This window comes from Ctenopharyngodon idella, chromosome 2 (genome assembly GCF_019924925.1).
Source record: "Ctenopharyngodon idella isolate HZGC_01 chromosome 2, HZGC01, whole genome shotgun sequence".
Lineage (NCBI taxonomy): Eukaryota > Metazoa > Chordata > Actinopteri > Cypriniformes > Xenocyprididae > Ctenopharyngodon > Ctenopharyngodon idella.
Window position 1 is genome coordinate 30,715,789 of NC_067221.1, and position 18,105 is coordinate 30,733,893.

Here is an 18,105-nt window from a genome sequence, read left to right on the forward strand (position 1 = left end):
CATTGTGCGACTCAAAACATAAGGCGCACAGAGTAGCCTAGTTAATTCGTGAATGAATCCGAGTCTTTGAACAAATCGATTGAGTGATTCACCAGCCATACAGCCTGTTTATTATACTGAATGAATCAGCGTTTCGAGCGAATCGATTGAATAAAATGACTCATTCATTAACACAGTGACTTGCTGCCACCTACTGGCGATATTTCATATTCGTTTCATCTTGTAATTTATTTCATATTTCTGTATTCAAAGCATTTTGTTTAAAATATAAAATTAATGTCATTGCATTATGTATTTGCTGTGTGAATGTATTTACGGACCTCTGAGCAGCATTAAATTGTGTAAATACATCTAAAAGCAACTTCAGATGCTGCTATGCCACCTCTGCAGCGCAAGATGCCTTTGGTTGAAACAAATAGTGTCAAACTCTAATTTTATTGACTAAATTTAAGATTTTAAATTTAAAGATGGCATAGGCCTATATTTAATAAGATATAGCTATTTAAAAAAGGTAGCCTTATTTGACTAATTAATTTATGACGGTAGGCTAATAGATGGCAATAAATATAAAAATATATATTCATCTCTGGCTTTATTGTTGAAAGTGTTATTTCATAGTGTAGCCTACCCTTAAACACGTAAATGAACGGCAAGAACGCATTAAAAGTTTCTGTTTCTGTTCTGTTTTCAGTTAAAAAGGTGTCATTTAAGCGTCCCCTAAGTTAATAATTAATGACTTTTACAACGAAAGTGATTCAATCAAAAACTTTAGCTCGATAAACTTTATCTTAGAGCTGCTGTAAAGCCAAAACAAACTCTGTCTATTAATTTTCCTATTATCACTGTGAAGCTGCTTTGAAACAATCTGTACTGTAAAAAGCATTATATAAATAAGGATGACTTGACTTGACCCTTGAATCGATTCTGCTCTGCGCTTCACTAGCTTATGCATTCTCTCCGCGCTGTCCAGTGCGGCGCGCAGCCTCCGGCACACAGATTTTGAGAATTGGTCAGCTAAATAAGTAGGCTAATAAGTGTGCCAAATAGGTTGGCTAGTTGTGAGAGCAGATGGCACGTAAATTATTATTTAATACGAAAAATTAGTATTTAACGGCACGCGAATTTATGTGTACACAGGAGAAAGCTCTGTCTAGGCTCTGCCCTAGCACGGGTTGTGTCGAGCCATTTATTAGTCTGGCTGTTTGATGAGAACGAGATTAAATGTAGTTGCAATAAACTCTGTAATAATCCGTACAAATGTATCGGATAGATTTAGGCTACTATATTCTGTTGCGCGGAGCTGAATTCTGGAGCTAAGAACTGATGACGCGACTTGATCTTTGGTTGACCAATCAGCGGAAAGGGGCGTTTTATTCCCGCCCATGTATAGATCGAATATTCAAGCTGTTTATCCATTTTGGTTTTATTGTTTTTCCATTTGGCGGATTAGAACAAAGTGTGATGAAAACAAAAATAAAAATATGAAAAAACGACTCGAGATTTGTTTATTTATGCTCATGAGGAGGGTCGAATATGTGATAAATGAATGGTTTCTTCGTTTTTCCGTTTAGAAGACATAACGAGAAAACAAATTATCCAAAGGTACACGGACCATTTTGATATTGTACAGTTAAAATACATTTAGGGTCTCTGTCATTTTCATGTATGAAAGAGGCTTGTTCACCATATAATTTTTACTATGGAATGCAAAAACTTTGAAGCTCAATATCTCAAAACTGCTCAGAATGCAGATAGAACCTTATAATTCCAACGTGACGATTCAGTGATAAAATGAAAAATGAATAAGCCTAATAAGCTTTACAGCAAAATCAAGTTATTTATTAAACAATTAAACAAAACATTGAAAGATGAAATACTGAAAATCATGTAGGAGTGTTGTATTAACAACATGGTATTAAAAGATACTGACATGCAGCTCTAAGACCATTCTCAGAATCCACAGTATTACAAGGATACCAGTGTGCAGGAGGAGCAGAGTACAGCCTTTCTCCTCAATCAATGGTCACGTTAATCTCACCCTGTGCAAAGAAGCATTTAACATAAAAACACTATAACAACTTAAAGAAAACAGACATCATAAAACCTGAAAGCAAATAGATGGTAATTTGGAGGGGGAAAAGAATATTAACATATTCTCCTTAGCACATTCAAATTACAGTGGAATTTTAGAATGCTTGAACATTTTGATCATATTTCCATTCAGTTTGTGAGCTGCAAAATTACACTAGATGTGAAATAAAAGTCTATTAAAACAAACACTATAGAAAAAAATAGTTAAAAAAAAATTGATGGAATGACAAATTGTGAGTTTTGTGAAATGGTCTTGCTCTTCCCAGATGAAAGTTGTGATTTTAGGCAGAGGTTTGTGACAGAGGTAGCAAAAAGTGTTTGTATATTTTATTTGTTTTTATTTTTTTTACTGGTGTTCTCCATAGAAACTAATACACAACTTAACTGCACCTAGGAAGGACAAATCATGATTCATCAATAACTTTCATACTAAAATTTTATTAAAATACATTTTATTTAAAAAAAAAAAAAGAAGAAGAACTGAAACCATACAGAGAAAAAAAAACAACTAAAACCATAACGTAAAACCATAGAATTCAGAGGGTTTACTTTTTTATATACAGTGCTGCTTGAAAGTTTGTGAACCCCTTGCAGAATTTGTGAAAATGTGAATAATTTTAACAAAATAAGAGGGATCATACAATATGCATGTTATTTTTTTATTTAGTAATGTACCGAGTAAGATATTTTACATAAAAAAAAATGTTTACATATGGTCCACAAGACAAAAAAATAGCTGTATTTATAAAAACGACCTGCTCAAAAGTTTGTGAACCCTTGATTCTTAATACGGTGTGTCATCTCCTGGATGATCTACGACTGTTTTTTTGTTTTGTGATGGTTGTTCATGAGTCGCTCGTTTGTCCTGAGCAGTTAAACTGAGCTCTGTTCTTCAGAAAAATCCTCCAGGTCCCGAAAATTCTTCAGATTTCCAGCATCTTTTGCATATTTGAGCCCTTTGAGATCCATCTTTTCACACTGAGGACATTCGAGGGACTCAACATTCAAACATTCACTGATGCTCTAGAAAGAAACACGATGCATTAAGAGTCAGGGGTGAAAACTTTTGAACAGGATAAAGATGTCCAAAATTTTTCTTATTTTGTTTAAATATCTTTTTTTTTTTTTTTATTTAGTAATGCCCTTCGGAAGCAACAGAAGACACTTAAATGTTTGCCAGAAGACAAATTAAGTACAATTTACCTTGATCTTCAAATTCAAAAAGTGTTCACCCCCCGGCTCTTAATGCATCGTGTTTCCTTTTGGAGCATCAGTGAATGTTTGAACCTTTTTTAATAGTTGTGTTTGAGTCCCTCAATTGTCCTCAGCGTAAAAAGATGGATCTCAAAATCATAGTCATTGCTGGAAATGGTTCAAATACGCAAAAGATGCTGGAAAACCGAAGAATTTTTGGGACCTGGAGGATTTTTCTGAAGAACAGTGCTCAGTTTAACTGCTCAGGACAAACAAGGGACTCATGAACAACCATCACAAAACATAAAAACAGTCATGGATCATCCAGGTAACCACACACAGTATTAAGAATCAAGGGTTCATAAACTTTTGAATGGGGTCATATTTATAAATTCAGCAATTTTTTTGTCTTGTGGACTTCATGTAAACATTGTTTATGTAAAATATCTTATTCAGGACAGTACTAAATAAAAAAAATAACATGCATTTTGTAAGATCCCTCTTATTTTGTTCAAATTATTCACATTTTCACAGATTCTGCAAGTGGTTCACAAACTTTCAAGCAGCACTGTATATCATGACATAATAAAAAAAAATCATCTGGTCCTTTGCAGGTTTTAAAATTAGGTAAATACAGCCTCAGATGAACAACAACACATTACATATTACACCATGCCATTATTTAACAAAAACTAGTACACCTCATGATTCAATAGCTTGTATTAATGATAATAATAAATGTCAGTAAAGGTTGTGCAGAAAGCCCTTAAATGGAGATGGTTTGCGGTGTTTTATGCAAATTGATAACCTCAAGCACACTATTGCAAGGTTAAGAACAAATTCACGTGCATACATACCTTGTCAATTACGCAGAAATTTTTGACAACTTTTCCTGTGCATACAAATACTAAATAATCCACACAGTTTTTAGAGAATGAGACTCACTGAATCTTTAAGTGTGCACTGGGCAACAACTCTTGTGTGTGTATGCCTGATTTTAAGTAACTGTAATTAAGGAGATTCAGAAGTCATATGATTGTTTTCCCAACATTGCCATTTTGTATGTCTTCCTATATAAACAGATTGTTGGCCAGAGAACTGGCCCCCAAACTGAGCCTTTCTCCCAAGGTTTTTTTTCTCCATTCTGTCACCTGATGGAGTTTGGTTTCCTTGCCACTGTCGCCTCTGGCTTGCCAAGTTGGGGACACTTAAAGGGTTAGTTCACCCAAAAATGAAAGTTATGTCATTTATTACTCACCCTCATGCCGTTCCACACCCTTAAGACCTTTGTTAATCTTCGGAACGCAAATTGAGATATTTTTGTTGAAATCCGTTGGCTCCGTGAGGCCTGCATAGGGAGCAATGACATTTCCTCTCTCAAGATCCATAAAGGTACTAAAAACATATTTAAATCAGTTCATGTGAGTACAGTGGTTCAATATTAATATTATAAAGCGACGAGAATATTTTTGGTGCGCCAAAGTCACGTGATTTCAGCAGTTTGGCGGTTTGACACGAGATCCGAATCATGATTCGATACGCTGATTTATTATGGTCCGAAGCTTCATGAAGCAGTGTTTTGAAATCGGCCATCACTATATAAGTCGTTATTTTGGGTTTTTTTGGTGCACCAAAAATATTCTCGTCGCTTTATAATATTAATATTGAACCACTGTACTCACATGAACTGATTTAAATATGTTTTTAGTACTTTTATGGATCTTGAGAGAGGAAATGTCATTGCTCCCTATGCAGGCCTCACGGAGCCATCGGATTTCAACAAAAATATCTCAATTTGGGTTCCGAAGATTAACAAAGGTCTTACGGGTGTGGAACGGCATGAGGGTGAGTAATAAATGACAGAATTTTCATTTTTGGGTGAACTAACCCTTTAATATTCAAAAATATTACTGATCTGCCTGCATTGATACCATTGTATGAGAACTGAACTGAGCTGGACGATGGCATCACTGTTTTCTCCAGAGCTGCTGTATAGATAAATTAATAACTAATGATTTCTAGTACTGAAATGAATCAGTACTTAACTTACTTAAGCTGGACAATGACACTATTTTCTTCTAGAGCTGCTATACAGACCAGAGAAACATTTAAAAACTGTAGTGCAATAAAACTCCAGGAGAAGGTTTGGGAAACACTGCAATAGATGACACCGTGGAAATATTGGTATGACCAAAATAAATTTAATTAGATCAATTTTGCAAAAGATTCACCAATACAGATAATGATTTTTTAAAAGCAAATATCCGTTGAATGTAACTGCTCATCTTTGCTCATCATCTGCTCATTGTTGTAGATACAAAATTAATTGGGTTAAATCAGATAGGTCACTTTGACAACTTTGGACAATGCTTCCTCACATGAATCAATCGAGCACTTGAGGAGGTGAAACCCCTCCCACACGAAGGGCACTGGTACGGCTTCTCTCCAGTGTGCACTCGCTCATGTAGTTTCAGCTGCCCTAACTGATTGAATCTCTTGTCACAATGTGAGCACTTGTACGGTTTTTCTCCAGTATGGATTCTTTGGTGAATTTTCAAGTCGCCGGCTCTGCCGAAGCTATTTCCACACTCAGAGCACACATGAGCTTTTACTCCAGTATGAACTTTATGGTGCATTTTAAAACAGTCCAGTCGTGAAAATGTCTTTCCACAAATAGAGCAAAAGTAAGGCCTCTCATTTGCATGAACTTTCATGTGTTTTTTAAGACGTGATCCCAAAATAAATGCTTCACCACACTGATCACATTTAAATGGCTTTATTCCAGCATGAGAGCGCAGATGATATGTAAGGCTGTCTGACTGTGCAAAATTCTTCCCACACTGATTGCATGTGAAAGGTGTCGCTCCAGTGTGAATTCTATAGTGATGCTTAAGTTTTCCTTTAAATGTGAAGCTCTTCCCGCATTGATCACATTTGTAAGGCTTCTCTCCAGTATGAATTCTCATGTGACAATTAAGGTTTCCTCTAAGTGAGAAACGCTTCCCGCATTGAGAGCATCTGTAAGGCTTCTCTCCGGTGTGACTTCGCATGTGATCGTTCAGAAGTGCTTTACGAATGAAACTCTTTCCACACTGATCACATAAGAAAGGTTTTTCTCCAGTGTGAATTCTCATGTGATCAATTAGAAGTCCTTTACGGTTGAAACTCTTTTCACACTTATCACAGCTGTAAGGTTTCTCTCCAATATGAATTTCCATGTGAAGCTTAAGGTCTCCCTTAACAGAGAAACTCTTTCCACATTGAAGGCATGCGAAAGGCTTCTGTCCAGTGTGATTTCTCATGTGATCATTCAAGAGTGCTTTACGCACAAAACTCTTTCCACACTGATCACATGTGAAGGGCTCCAACCCCAAGTGAATTCGTATGTGGTCAACAAGGAGTTGTTTACGAGTGAAAGTCTTTCCACACTGCTTGCATGTGAAAGAATGTTCTACCTCAGTTCTTTGAGATCTTCTTCTCAAAAACTGAAAATAATTATTTTCAAAAGTCAAAGATTTTTCTCCAGGTTTAAAATTATGAGGATCCGGATACTGATGTTTCCCCTCCACTTCATTTATTTCTTGACATTCCTCTTTTACCTCCAAAAGACCTAAAGTGAACATTAATGTTAATGTTAATTTCAACATTTACTACATTTTCCCCCGGTTTCACAGATAAGGCTTTAGCTAGTCCTTGACTAAAATGCATGTTTGAGCTGTTTCAACTGAAAGCAACTTGTACTGACATATCTTAAAATATGCCAGTGTTACTGTTTTGTCTCAAGATGCACACCAGTAATGTTTTTTTCTAGTGAATGTTTATAAAAGCTATTTAAATATCCTAATTGAACGGCTTAATCCGGCTTAATTGAGTCTAGGCTGTGAAACCGGGCCTATGGAAATCTAATTTTGTATTTGTTAATATTAGTTAATGCACTGTGAACATAAACAAACAATGAACAGCTGGATTTTTATTAACTTAACAAAGATTAATAAATACTGTAACAAATGTATTGTTCATTGTTAGTTCATGTTAGTTATTACATTAACTTAAGTTAACAAATGAGACCTTATTGTAAAGTGTTATCAGTATTATTGTTATTATTATTATTATTATTATTATTTGTGGTATTGAAATTGAATTGGTAAATTCAATTGAAATTTCACTGGTAAAATTTAGGTGTCATAACCTTATTAGAATAAAAGGTCAAAACTTATAAAAATAATATTATTTTGTATATTATTACTTGTTTTGTGATGGGGCCAGTGAAAATTTTGGCAGGGCAATTAAAAATTAGAATTAATCTGGTGAACGCATGCTTTTGATGTTCCTCAGCAGTAATTAGTGGAGACTGAAGAATGATCACCAACCTCTTTGCTCCTCAGTGTTCACTCTGCTGGGTTCTGCCTCATTCATGTCCACAATCTCCGATTTAATAGGCTCCATTTTTTACATTGCACTATTCCTGAGATTTCATTAATGCTCTGTAAAACTTTTACTAAACATTTATTTCCAATCTGTGCTTCGGAGCTTGTATGTATGTTGTTGTTCACCTTACTCCTCTTCTTCGTTTGTGTTTTATGACGGTTGGCAAATCAGCTTATCTTGCATATCCGCCACCTACTGGAATGGAGTGCGGAGCATTGATGTTTAGAGAAAAGAAAGAACAAAAACTAAATAAATAGGTCTACTCTTAAATCCTGTTTCTTAAAATTAAATCGGTATCTTTTAGAAATATGTTCTTTTTAGTTCAGTATGTTAAACACTCTTAAATCTTCTTTTAAAAGACTGCTTTGAAAGCTGAGTATATAAATCTTAGATCTATAAACTTTCATTCAATATGTTGAAGCCATCTTTTTTTCGTTGTTATATTTGTTATATAATTTGTTATTAATCTCATCCCAAAGTCTTCACTGATTTAATTGTGTCTTTTGTTTAATGTTTCTATAAAATATACTTGTCATTTTTTTTTTTTTTTGATATTCTGATGAAATGACAAATAAATATATATATGCCTATTTAAAAAAAAAAAAACCCAAAACAAATGAACTATATATATATAAAAAAAAATTTTGTCATTTTTTTTTCAATTCGTATTTGAGCCTGAACACTTGTGTACCCATATTTTATGCAAAATGTGGTAGGAAAAGTGTGCAGCAAACTTTAATTTTCATCGTCACGTCACGTGTTTTTCGCGTACTAGCTTTATCAAGCGTATACACGTCACACGTGCAACGTTATCTCACTGTTAGGACAAACATGTCCTTCATCTGGTACTGTGAACTCTAAACAACAATATTTGAGGCTATTTTTGAAGTGATATTCGTGACCTACAGCTCTGTTTGGTTACAGATCGTAGGCCTAATCATGGTGAGCGTCGTGCAGTGTTTCATGTCCAAGTTGCTTTCACCTCTTTGGCGAAGAGCTCAGGAGGATGAGGAGGAGCAGGATCCTCATTTTCAGGGTTAGTGGATAAATGTGTACAGCGTAATTGATATTTTAAAGTAGGCCGCGTGAGACTGAGCTCTTTGCTGTGTGTTTAGGTGTGGCGCAGATCCAACAGGTGCAGACGGGCATCGTGACGCATCTGTGCGCGGATTATGGTCTCATAGATCATGCTGTGTATTTCACATCAGCAGTTGTGTTAGGAGGAGTCGTGCTGTGTGTGGGAGATACAGTTCAGGCCCTGGCCGTCCGGGAAGGAGCTCATGGACAGTGGAGAGCGCTCAGGGTGAGATCTGAGTCCACGAATGACCATTAGTATAGGGGTACAAATTGACAGTTGGCAGTGTGACTTATATCTTCTGTTCTTATGTCTTCTTGCTCTTAATTGGCTTAAATAATGGTGTTTAATAAAGCATTAAAACAAAATTTGGTATAAGCAGGTATAAGGTCTTATTACTCAAAGAGATTATGGAATTGAATTGACAAAAATGTCAAGGTAAGAAGACCTTATATCAGTAAAACAATAGCATGCATTAAACATTTAGTGCCAGTCAACTTTTTCAAACTTGTTTGAACGTTTTCCTGTTTTCTGTCTGGTTTGTTCAAATTAAACAAAATATTTACAGTTTAATCTAACATATATCTCAGCACCTTTATTCTAATTCGATAACATGTATGTGAAAACAACATTTTCTGACCAGAGATCAGTTAGGACAACAACAACAAAAAAAATCTAAACTTTGTCAAAAAGTAGTCTTTGATAATGTCTAATATATCCAAATGCAAACTCTCATGAAAGAAAGTAATTATGTCTGAAAACAATGTTCTTAAAGCTGCTAGGGATTGCACAACCCTGTTTATAAATAAATAGGCCTATACAGGCAACCACTGCATTACATTGGAGAAATAGAATTTGTATTGATAACAGTTAATCGAACACTACTTACCATTAATATGACTCCTGATAATGCATGCTCATTGTCTTCTTTTTTTCTTTTGGCCATTTTCATCTTTGAAATGGTTAAACACTGCAAACAGGTGGTGGCTATGTAGTTTTCAACTGCTTTACATTAAGAAAACTGGAAAAACCTTAAGAAGCTTCTCTCAAAAACTGTGAAAAAGTGAAATTACTAATATATATTTCAATAATTCCAAATTATGTTACATTTTTACTTTGCATTGTAGCACAGAGGTTGCACAGACCACATTTATTCACCAACCATGATCGCAAACAATATGGTCAAGAATCCTGTTTGGATTTATTACAGTTCGTTACAGAGAAGGTTCGCTCACAGATTTAGTAGCAGAAAATCGCACGCACTGCCTCATGAAGGAATTTCACAATGAACATGTTTGTTGGCATTTTCAGATCATCAGTGCTTTTGTGAGCTTGTGTCATCAGAGCTTATGTGCATCTACATCCATCCATCATAAACATATTCCACATGGCTCAGGGGATGTTAATAAATAATTTTCATTTGAAAGTGAACTAATCCTTTAAGAGAAAAGCCCCGTTTGGGGTATTTATGCTCTTGACATCTGGTAACCCCAAGCAGGAAAGGTAGTTGAGGCTTGTTACCAATGCAAGATATCGGAAATGTCTAAATTAAAACACTTTTTCAGGACAAATAACAAGCACCCAATATTGCGGCATTTTTCTTTCTTTCTTTTTTTTTTTTTTTTTTTTTTTTTAATTTATCAAGAGAAGCTGAAATCATTATCATGATTAAAATATGATTAATCCTGCAGCCCTTCCTCCAAATAGCACTAATCTGCCTCCATTCTTTGGAGTTTAATTGGATTTTTAACTTGCATACTGCATTAATTGACAAATTGTATATAATGTGTTTTTCTAATGTTTTTATTATTTTCTAGAAATAAATGTATAATTTAGAGGTGAACATTGTATACAAAAAAAAATAAATAAAATATGTGCATGTTTGTGTGGGTAGCTAGCTATTTATAATTGCCATTGCTCGCTAAGTATTCATCGATAGAACTAGGTAGAGTTTGAAAAGAAATATGTAGCAAATTATTAATAATTGTACAACAAAATTAAGATATGACATACCAAAGCAACTTGACTTAATCGTGAAAAAGGAGAGAAGGGTTTTTTGTCACTTTCAGCTCATTGTGACCTCTCTAAATTTTGGATAAAGTGCAGATAATGGATAATGAATGTCAGCATTGGCATGACACAAATGAACAATTGCCATGGAAATGTCAGGTGTCTCTAAGTTTTAAATCTGGATTTATTGCCGCATGAAAACTCAATTGCCCAATGAAAATATTACAGGGGACAAATTTACAAGTTATTAAAAGCACAAAAAAGTGCTTTTTTATATGCTGTGTAAGCATATTTAAAATTGTACATAAATATTAAATAATTACATCAAATTATTTCTTGTGATTTTTTTTTTTTTTTTTTTTTTTTTTCCCAAAAGTAAGCTTTTTGTTCTTTTATAATATTTATAGAAAATCTGTTTTTTTTTTTCTCATAGAATGTTTACTTTGTGTCATTCAATATCAGAGGTGTGAAGAGTACCTAAAAACCATACTTAAGTAAAAGTACTGATACCTTACATCGAAAATGACTCCACTACAAGTTACAAGTAACCAATTCCAATATGACTTGAGTAAAAGTCTTAAAGTATCTGATTTTAACAGTACTTAAGTATTTTACTCATGCTGAATGTAGGCTTAGAGATGCACTAGTCCTCAACACCTGAGAGACATGCAAGTGAAAATAAGAAACAATTGATTTGTAAGATGAGAAATCAAGTTTATTTTCTAAAATCAAAATAAAACTGAACACCTCAATGTTGCAATAAATCAAGGTCGACACAACAACCTTTTAAACATCAACAAACTCTCAAGTCTCAGTTAAGCTCAAGTGCACAAAAAGGCCATAAGTAAACCAATATCCTTCAAAACGGTCTTGTCAATATAGCGGATAAATAAAACAATGTTAAGTTAAATGAAATAGTCAAAGTCTACTGTATGTGCTGGTTTAAGTCTCATCACCAGCTGCAGTCATTTCCTCATGTAATAAATAAAACACCTGCGATCAGCAACTACCTGCTAATGCACTCACATTCACGTAAAGTATCCTTGTTGACAAGTTTTGGGGGAGTAAAGGCAAAACGCACAAGATATAGTACCTTCAGTGCCCTTAGATGGCGATATCGCTTCTTTATATCAGAAACAAACTGCTGCAGAAAAAGTTAGTTGCCATGAAAAATGTAATTTGTAATTGCAATACTCATCACAAATGTAATAGAGTAAAAAGTACATTTACTTGCTCAAAAATGTAGTCAAGTAGAGAGTAAAAGTTGCCAATATCTTTGGTACTCAGTTCAACTACAAAGTAGCCAAAAAGATGCTTAAGTACAGTAACTAATTACATTTACTCAAGTACTTTACACCTCTGTTCAATATATAGGAAATAGTAAATGAGTGAAAGAGTGCCCAATTTTGATCACAGCTAGTGTCTTGTGAGTCACTGAATCATGCACTCAACAGATTCATTCAAACCACACACATGCTGGCTCAGAGTTCAGAGTTGAGAATCACTGGTTTATTAGGTATTTCCCTAGTTGTGAGCTTGTGAAGTAACTGATTATGCAGTCTGGATGTTGTTCATTAATTTCTTCTCGAAAACAGTAATATTATGTGCATCTTTTTTTATTTCTTTTGAAGTGTTGTTGATTTTGGAATACATTTATAAAAATGTAAATAATGTGTACAATTTCTTTTTGTTGATTTCAGGTGGAGCGACAGAAGGACATGTGGGAGGGTGGAGGATCAGAAGCACTCAAACAGGATGCTGCCAAACCCAGGCCTCTGATTGGAACAGTGACATCATGTGATCGAGATGGAGGACTTATAAACCAGACAACATATTTCCCACGATCGGCTCTCTGTGAAGGTCAGAAGATCTGTTTATTTGCTTTAATGCTCAATAGTATGCTGTGACAGGCCTTTATTGGAGCTCACAGACTGACATTTTATCTCAATGTGTGAGTATTTAAAGGGCTTTTTATCATGTATCTGTAACTTTCAGAACACAGAACATTTTCCACAGTCCAAAAAGAGCATTTATTGAGTTTGAGCTATAAAACTGAACTTCTTCTAAACTCACATTGCAAGTTTGTGACATGACACCGATGAATGCATTTGAACACAACTGCCCATGTCAGTGACACCTTTTGGATGACCTGATACTTGGTCTGCACAGTCATGGTGAGGTACAGTAATAAAGAGAAAGGAGAAAGCAGAATAGATGCTGTTATTTTTTTCCTTCTTAAATCCAGGGGCTGGCAGCCTGTTGCAACAATCCTCTTAGGTTAGTAATAATGGCCTGACAATTATAACTAAAGGTTTTCTACACCTAATAGAATAGTTTACCTAAAAATTTGTAATGCACAGAAATTTCGGTAATTGAAAATATTTTACAGAAACAGTATAAAAAAAAAAGGCCAAAATTGGGCCTTTAAAACTTTTATTTAATCTTCTTTTTAATGAATGATATTGATTCTTAAAGGAACACGCCACTATTTTTGAAAATAGGCTCATTTTCCAACTCCCCTGTAGTTAAACAATTGAGTTTTACCATTTTTGGATCCATTCAACCGATCTCCGGGTCTGGCTGTAGCACTTTTAGCTGCAGCTTAGCATAGATCATTGGATCTGATTAGACCGTTAGGAGTTGGAAAATGAGCCTATTTTCAAAAATAGTGGCGTGTTCCTTTAATTCCCAAAAATCTATCTCTTAGTCTATGCAGTTTTCAGTTGATGCTTAAACAATTTTCCAAAACATCGTGTGTAACGTGCCTCCCATCCAATAATCACAATATGCTTTGTGCTTTACTTTTGATATGAAGTCTCAGCTTTTAAATTGTATTTTTATAACAAAATTCATACAATAAATACTGTTTTCAAACTAAAAAATACTGTGGCTCGTGAACCGATCATCTCTTCACTTTACTACTACAGCACGAAATAAACATGAATGAACATCAGAAGGAATGTTGAAAGAAACAGTACAACTTACTGAAATCTGTATCACGTCACATGTAATCGCTCAATCAGTGTTTCAACCATGGAAAGACATCAATAAAACAGCTTGTAAACAATACATCACATTTACCCCAGAGAAGTCATTCAATGACCATAAACTCATTTAGTCATCTAGAAAAAAAAACAAGAAGAAAACTGAGTGAAATGACGTAGAGTCTGTTAAAGGGGACCCCTGGGATTAAGACTTGAATGGCTTAATATAACGTAAATGATGTCTCTTACTGAAATATGTAGGAGAAAACCCATGAAAGATTTACGTTTAAAAAATCCATGACATATTTGGACAATGGGGGGGCGCCATTTTGTTTAGGTGCACAGTCAATGTCAATGATGTCAAATGGTTGCACTCGGTGAGCTACTGACGCTACCCTGTAGCTATTTTTACCGCAACACAACTTGGAATATAATATACGATACCACATACCAACCAAAAGCTGCATAATTTCCAGTCAGTGAGCCACAAGAGAAGCGATGAAAGTCTTCACTGCTTTACTTTAGAATGGGAAGTTGTGAAGAATGTGGACGAGTAAAACTACCTAACTGCGTCTTTGTTCTCTCCACTTTAGCCCTGATGACTTCGATACTTTTCATCTGTATGTTTTGGGGCAAGGGTAATCTACTAACGCATACAAGTCTTAATCTCCGTGAGGTCCTTTTAAAACCCGATCAGCCTTTTCAATTTGAACCAGAACACAAAATTAGTGAGGATGAAAACATCGAAGATATGCTGAGAAGATGCTACTCTTTTATGCTATTACAGATATCCCGTGCATCACGGCACACACAAGCTTTGAGGCAGTCTGTCTCAATCAAGATGTGTTATAGGCTGCCCTCGTCAGGCGCGGCATTTGGTTAAAGCATACACTTATATCCATCGGCAACTGTAAGCTCTTTCAGTAGCTGTGGTCTACTAAAAGCCTCAAAGGCATCAGGTCTAAAGTGAAGAGAACAAAGACGCGGATCTTAGTGAAGACTTGCGTCGCTTCTTTTGTTGCCCATCGACTGAAAATTACAACCAAAAGCAGCACAATGTGGCATCGTATATTATATTCCGAGTTGTGTTGCGGTAAAAATAGCAAGAGGATAGTGTCAGTAGCTCACCGAGTGCAACCATTTGATGTCATTGACATAGAACGCACTGTGCACCTAAACAAAATGGCGCCCCCATTGTCCAAATATGTCATGGTTTTTTTTGGGGGGGGGTTTTCTACTACATATTTCAGTAAGAGACATCATTTACGTTATATTAAGCCATACAAGTCTTAATACCAGGGGTTCCCTTTAAAGCTAATTCTGATCCTGGCTGTATGTAAAACAGGGAAAACTGGAAAGAAAAACAAAAAAATTATATATGAAAAATACAAAAAAATAAGATGGTTAAAAAAGGTATGCAACAGAGTGATTTAAAATCAGTTTCACAGAGTGTTTATGTTGATGGTGGGTGTGTGTGTTTTAGGATTCGAGCCAATGAAGGGAGACTGGGTGCTGGCGCAGTATGTCATCAGCCCTGCAGAATGCAGCAGTCAGGCTCAAGCAGTTTCTCCATTGCGTTACCGCCGCATGGATGGGGTTAGTAATTATCAAGCTGTGCATGTGGGACTGTTGTGTAAGAATCTGTGCTTTCTAGACTTGGAAAAATCAAGAGTGATTATATTTAGTGATGTCCTGACTAGGGTAGTGTTGGGAATCGTAAAACGATTTCAATTCTGGAATTGGATACTTAAGGTCAGGAATCAGATACTTGTAATAAAATTAAAATTTAGATTCCACTTATCGATTCCTTTGTGTCCATTTTAATGTGGTTTTAAACCATTCAAGTGCAAAGAGACGTGAAAGACCTCAATTTGGCACTTGCGCGCTGTTTTTCTATTCTGGAATTTGCCTCTAATATAGTGCACGAACATGGAATTGAGTTCTGTTTCGCTCCTTCTTGTACTTGAATGGACAAATACATACAATTTTGTCAAAATGTCCTTGTAAAAACACAGTCGGTTTTGTGTATTAGGTATTGAATAAACCATTGTACAGCTCAGTGCCTTCACGCAGTTAGTTAATAAACCATTGGTTTGTTATATCGGCCTTTTTCCTGCTATAGCCGATATGCTGATGGTTGTAAATTGACCAAAAATATGCTGATACATCAGTGCATCTCTATTTAAAATCACATAAAAATGCGCACACACCAGAATCAATAAGTGGAATCGAAATGCACCTGTCTTATCAAAGCTACAGTTCTTGGAAATTTGGTGTGAATTAGTCTGGATCACAAGACTTATTTTGTAAAATGTCAGTGCTTGGAAATCCTTAGGTCAAAAACTATGGTAACCCTGACAAACTTGCCTTTGGGGTTTAAAGGACACTTAATATTTAGTAATATTATAGATTTGACTACACTGACACTATAGTATGAGAGCAAAACCTGAACTGAATTGAGATGAATAATAAAACTATTGTTTTCTGTAGAGCTGCTCTATAGCTGAAATTGAATTTGTTTCTTAATTTCTTATTAATGACACTTGCTTTACAGCAGAATTTAAATTTATTTCATATTTTGAAGTTTACATTATTGATTTTCCTGTTTATTACTGTGAAGCTGTTTTGAAACAATCCATATTGTATAAAGTGCAAAGAAATGGTGACTTGACAAAAAAAAAATGCAGAAACTGGAGCTCATCACATGAGAATGGGAATTTAATTTTGATGTTATTTTTATTTGTATGTGGCATTTCATTTTAAAGCACGTGTCAGGTGTGACTTCCTTAGGACTCTCCTGCCGTCTGTCTCTCAGGTCAGTGTGACGAGAACACAAGGCAACAGTGGTGTTGTGGAAGACAGCGTGTTCTTCAGCCTAGAGTCTCTGATCGTGCCACCAGGCTTCAGACCTGCTCGCGGTGACGTGGTGAATGTGGTGGTGCTGGAGAGCAGTCAGTCACTGTACTGCTGGAGAGCTCTCTGCATGACTCCCGTTCAGCACAGGTGATGTCTTCCCTCGCTCCTTCATGAGGAGACCTGTATGATTAAATTTGCACCCAATTGGATTTAGTCAAGAAAACTGCAGAATTTCATATGCATTTTGCTGCCGGTCACAGAATTTAAGTTTAGTAATATAATATAGAATTGCCGTAAAATGCTTTTCCAGAACAGGAGTGTGCTACTCCACTTTGGTCTCTGAGCACTCTCACCATGAAATCAAAATATTGCAGTATTTATTATAAATGATTCATCCATGCACATCATTATATTTTTCTTCAAATTCATGTGCCTCATAATTGTTAATCAAAATAACTTCCCCTCTCTCTTGCAACGACATCCTTTCTCTGATGTATTTACTTGCGTGAGGACGGTGCAATGTGTCACTCAAATGAGACGTTTTATACATATTTTGCCTTCTTAATTTGGCTGTCAAAATGGCTGAAAAACTAATTGGGATTATTTTACTTAAGTATCACTAATTCAAATTGTAATAAAATTTAAAGGGGTCATGAAATTTATTTTTATTTTATTTTTATTTTAGAATGTTCTCTGAGGTCCAGTTATATTATCAAGTTTTTTTTACATAATTTTTTTTTAAATGTAATTTTCAGCCCTGGTTTTGACCCTCTCTTTTGAATGCATGCTGCATTCAAGACTTGGAAGTAAACGGCCACTGCTATGATTGGGTAACAGTTTTGCATATTAAAATAATTTTCAGCATTCCCGCCATTATATGTGTGGAATTGTTTTGAAAACTTCGATGTTGAAAAATATCTCATTACATTTATGCGTATTACATATGCTTTATAAGTCTTGGTTGTGGCAAATAAAGTTTAGGTACCTGGAGCTACCACAGTTATGATTGACAAAGGATGACTTGAGGTGTTTAGTGTAAATTGATTTATGAATGAATGTACCATTGTTTGTCTCACTATCGTTCTTATAGCCTGTTCATCATTTTTTTTTTTTTTTAAAGTGAAAAACATATTCATTGTCATTTGCGGTGTTGTGTTTTAAATGATGAAACGTTGTAATGTCTTACTGATGACAAAACAGAAGATTTCTCTCACTGAAGCTTTTATTCAGGATTACAGCAAATGGCTTAGATCAAAATAATAACATAAGCAGCGTTCTCTCCATATCCGATTATAATCCAATGCATTAACCCCATAAATGCCGAAGCAAAGAAAAGAACAGCAGATCACAACTAGTCAGTTTGACTGCGGCGCTACATTATAAATACTCGGTATATATCAAACGATCTGTAACAGACAAATCAATAGTGACACATGGTAAAAACATTGTTACTCACACTTGTGTGTT

General features: G+C 35.3%; 2 protein-coding genes across 3 annotated transcripts in view; one reads left to right on the top strand and one right to left on the bottom strand.

Moving 5' to 3' along the window:
* Nucleotides 1–5,463: 5,463 nt before the first annotated feature.
* LOC127503114 (gastrula zinc finger protein XlCGF57.1-like) lies at nt 5,464–7,872 on the bottom strand. Its single transcript, XM_051876573.1, has 2 exons — nt 7,656–7,872; nt 5,464–6,895 (listed from the first exon to the last, which is right to left on the bottom strand). Exons 1-2 carry the CDS (start codon nt 7,729–7,731, stop codon nt 5,631–5,633), a joined length of 1,341 nt encoding a protein of 446 aa, XP_051732533.1. The 5' UTR covers nt 7,732–7,872; the 3' UTR covers nt 5,464–5,630.
* A 540-nt stretch (nt 7,873–8,412) lies between these two features.
* The window catches only part of mov10l1 (Mov10 like RISC complex RNA helicase 1), a 41,906-nt gene continuing 32,213 nt past the window's right edge, over nt 8,413–18,105 (top strand). Inside the window, exons 1-6 of one of the 2 annotated variants that reach the window (XM_051876287.1) lie at nt 8,413–8,558; nt 8,638–8,749; nt 8,829–9,016; nt 12,499–12,658; nt 15,266–15,378; nt 16,598–16,785. In XM_051876287.1, coding sequence (XP_051732247.1) covers nt 8,653–8,749; nt 8,829–9,016; nt 12,499–12,658; nt 15,266–15,378; nt 16,598–16,785 — 746 coding nt within the window. In that variant the 5' untranslated portion in view covers nt 8,413–8,558; nt 8,638–8,652. The remainder of the gene's footprint in view (nt 8,559–8,637; nt 8,750–8,828; nt 9,017–12,498; nt 12,659–15,265; nt 15,379–16,597; nt 16,786–18,105) is intronic. The other variant, XM_051876277.1, reaches the window with a different exon arrangement.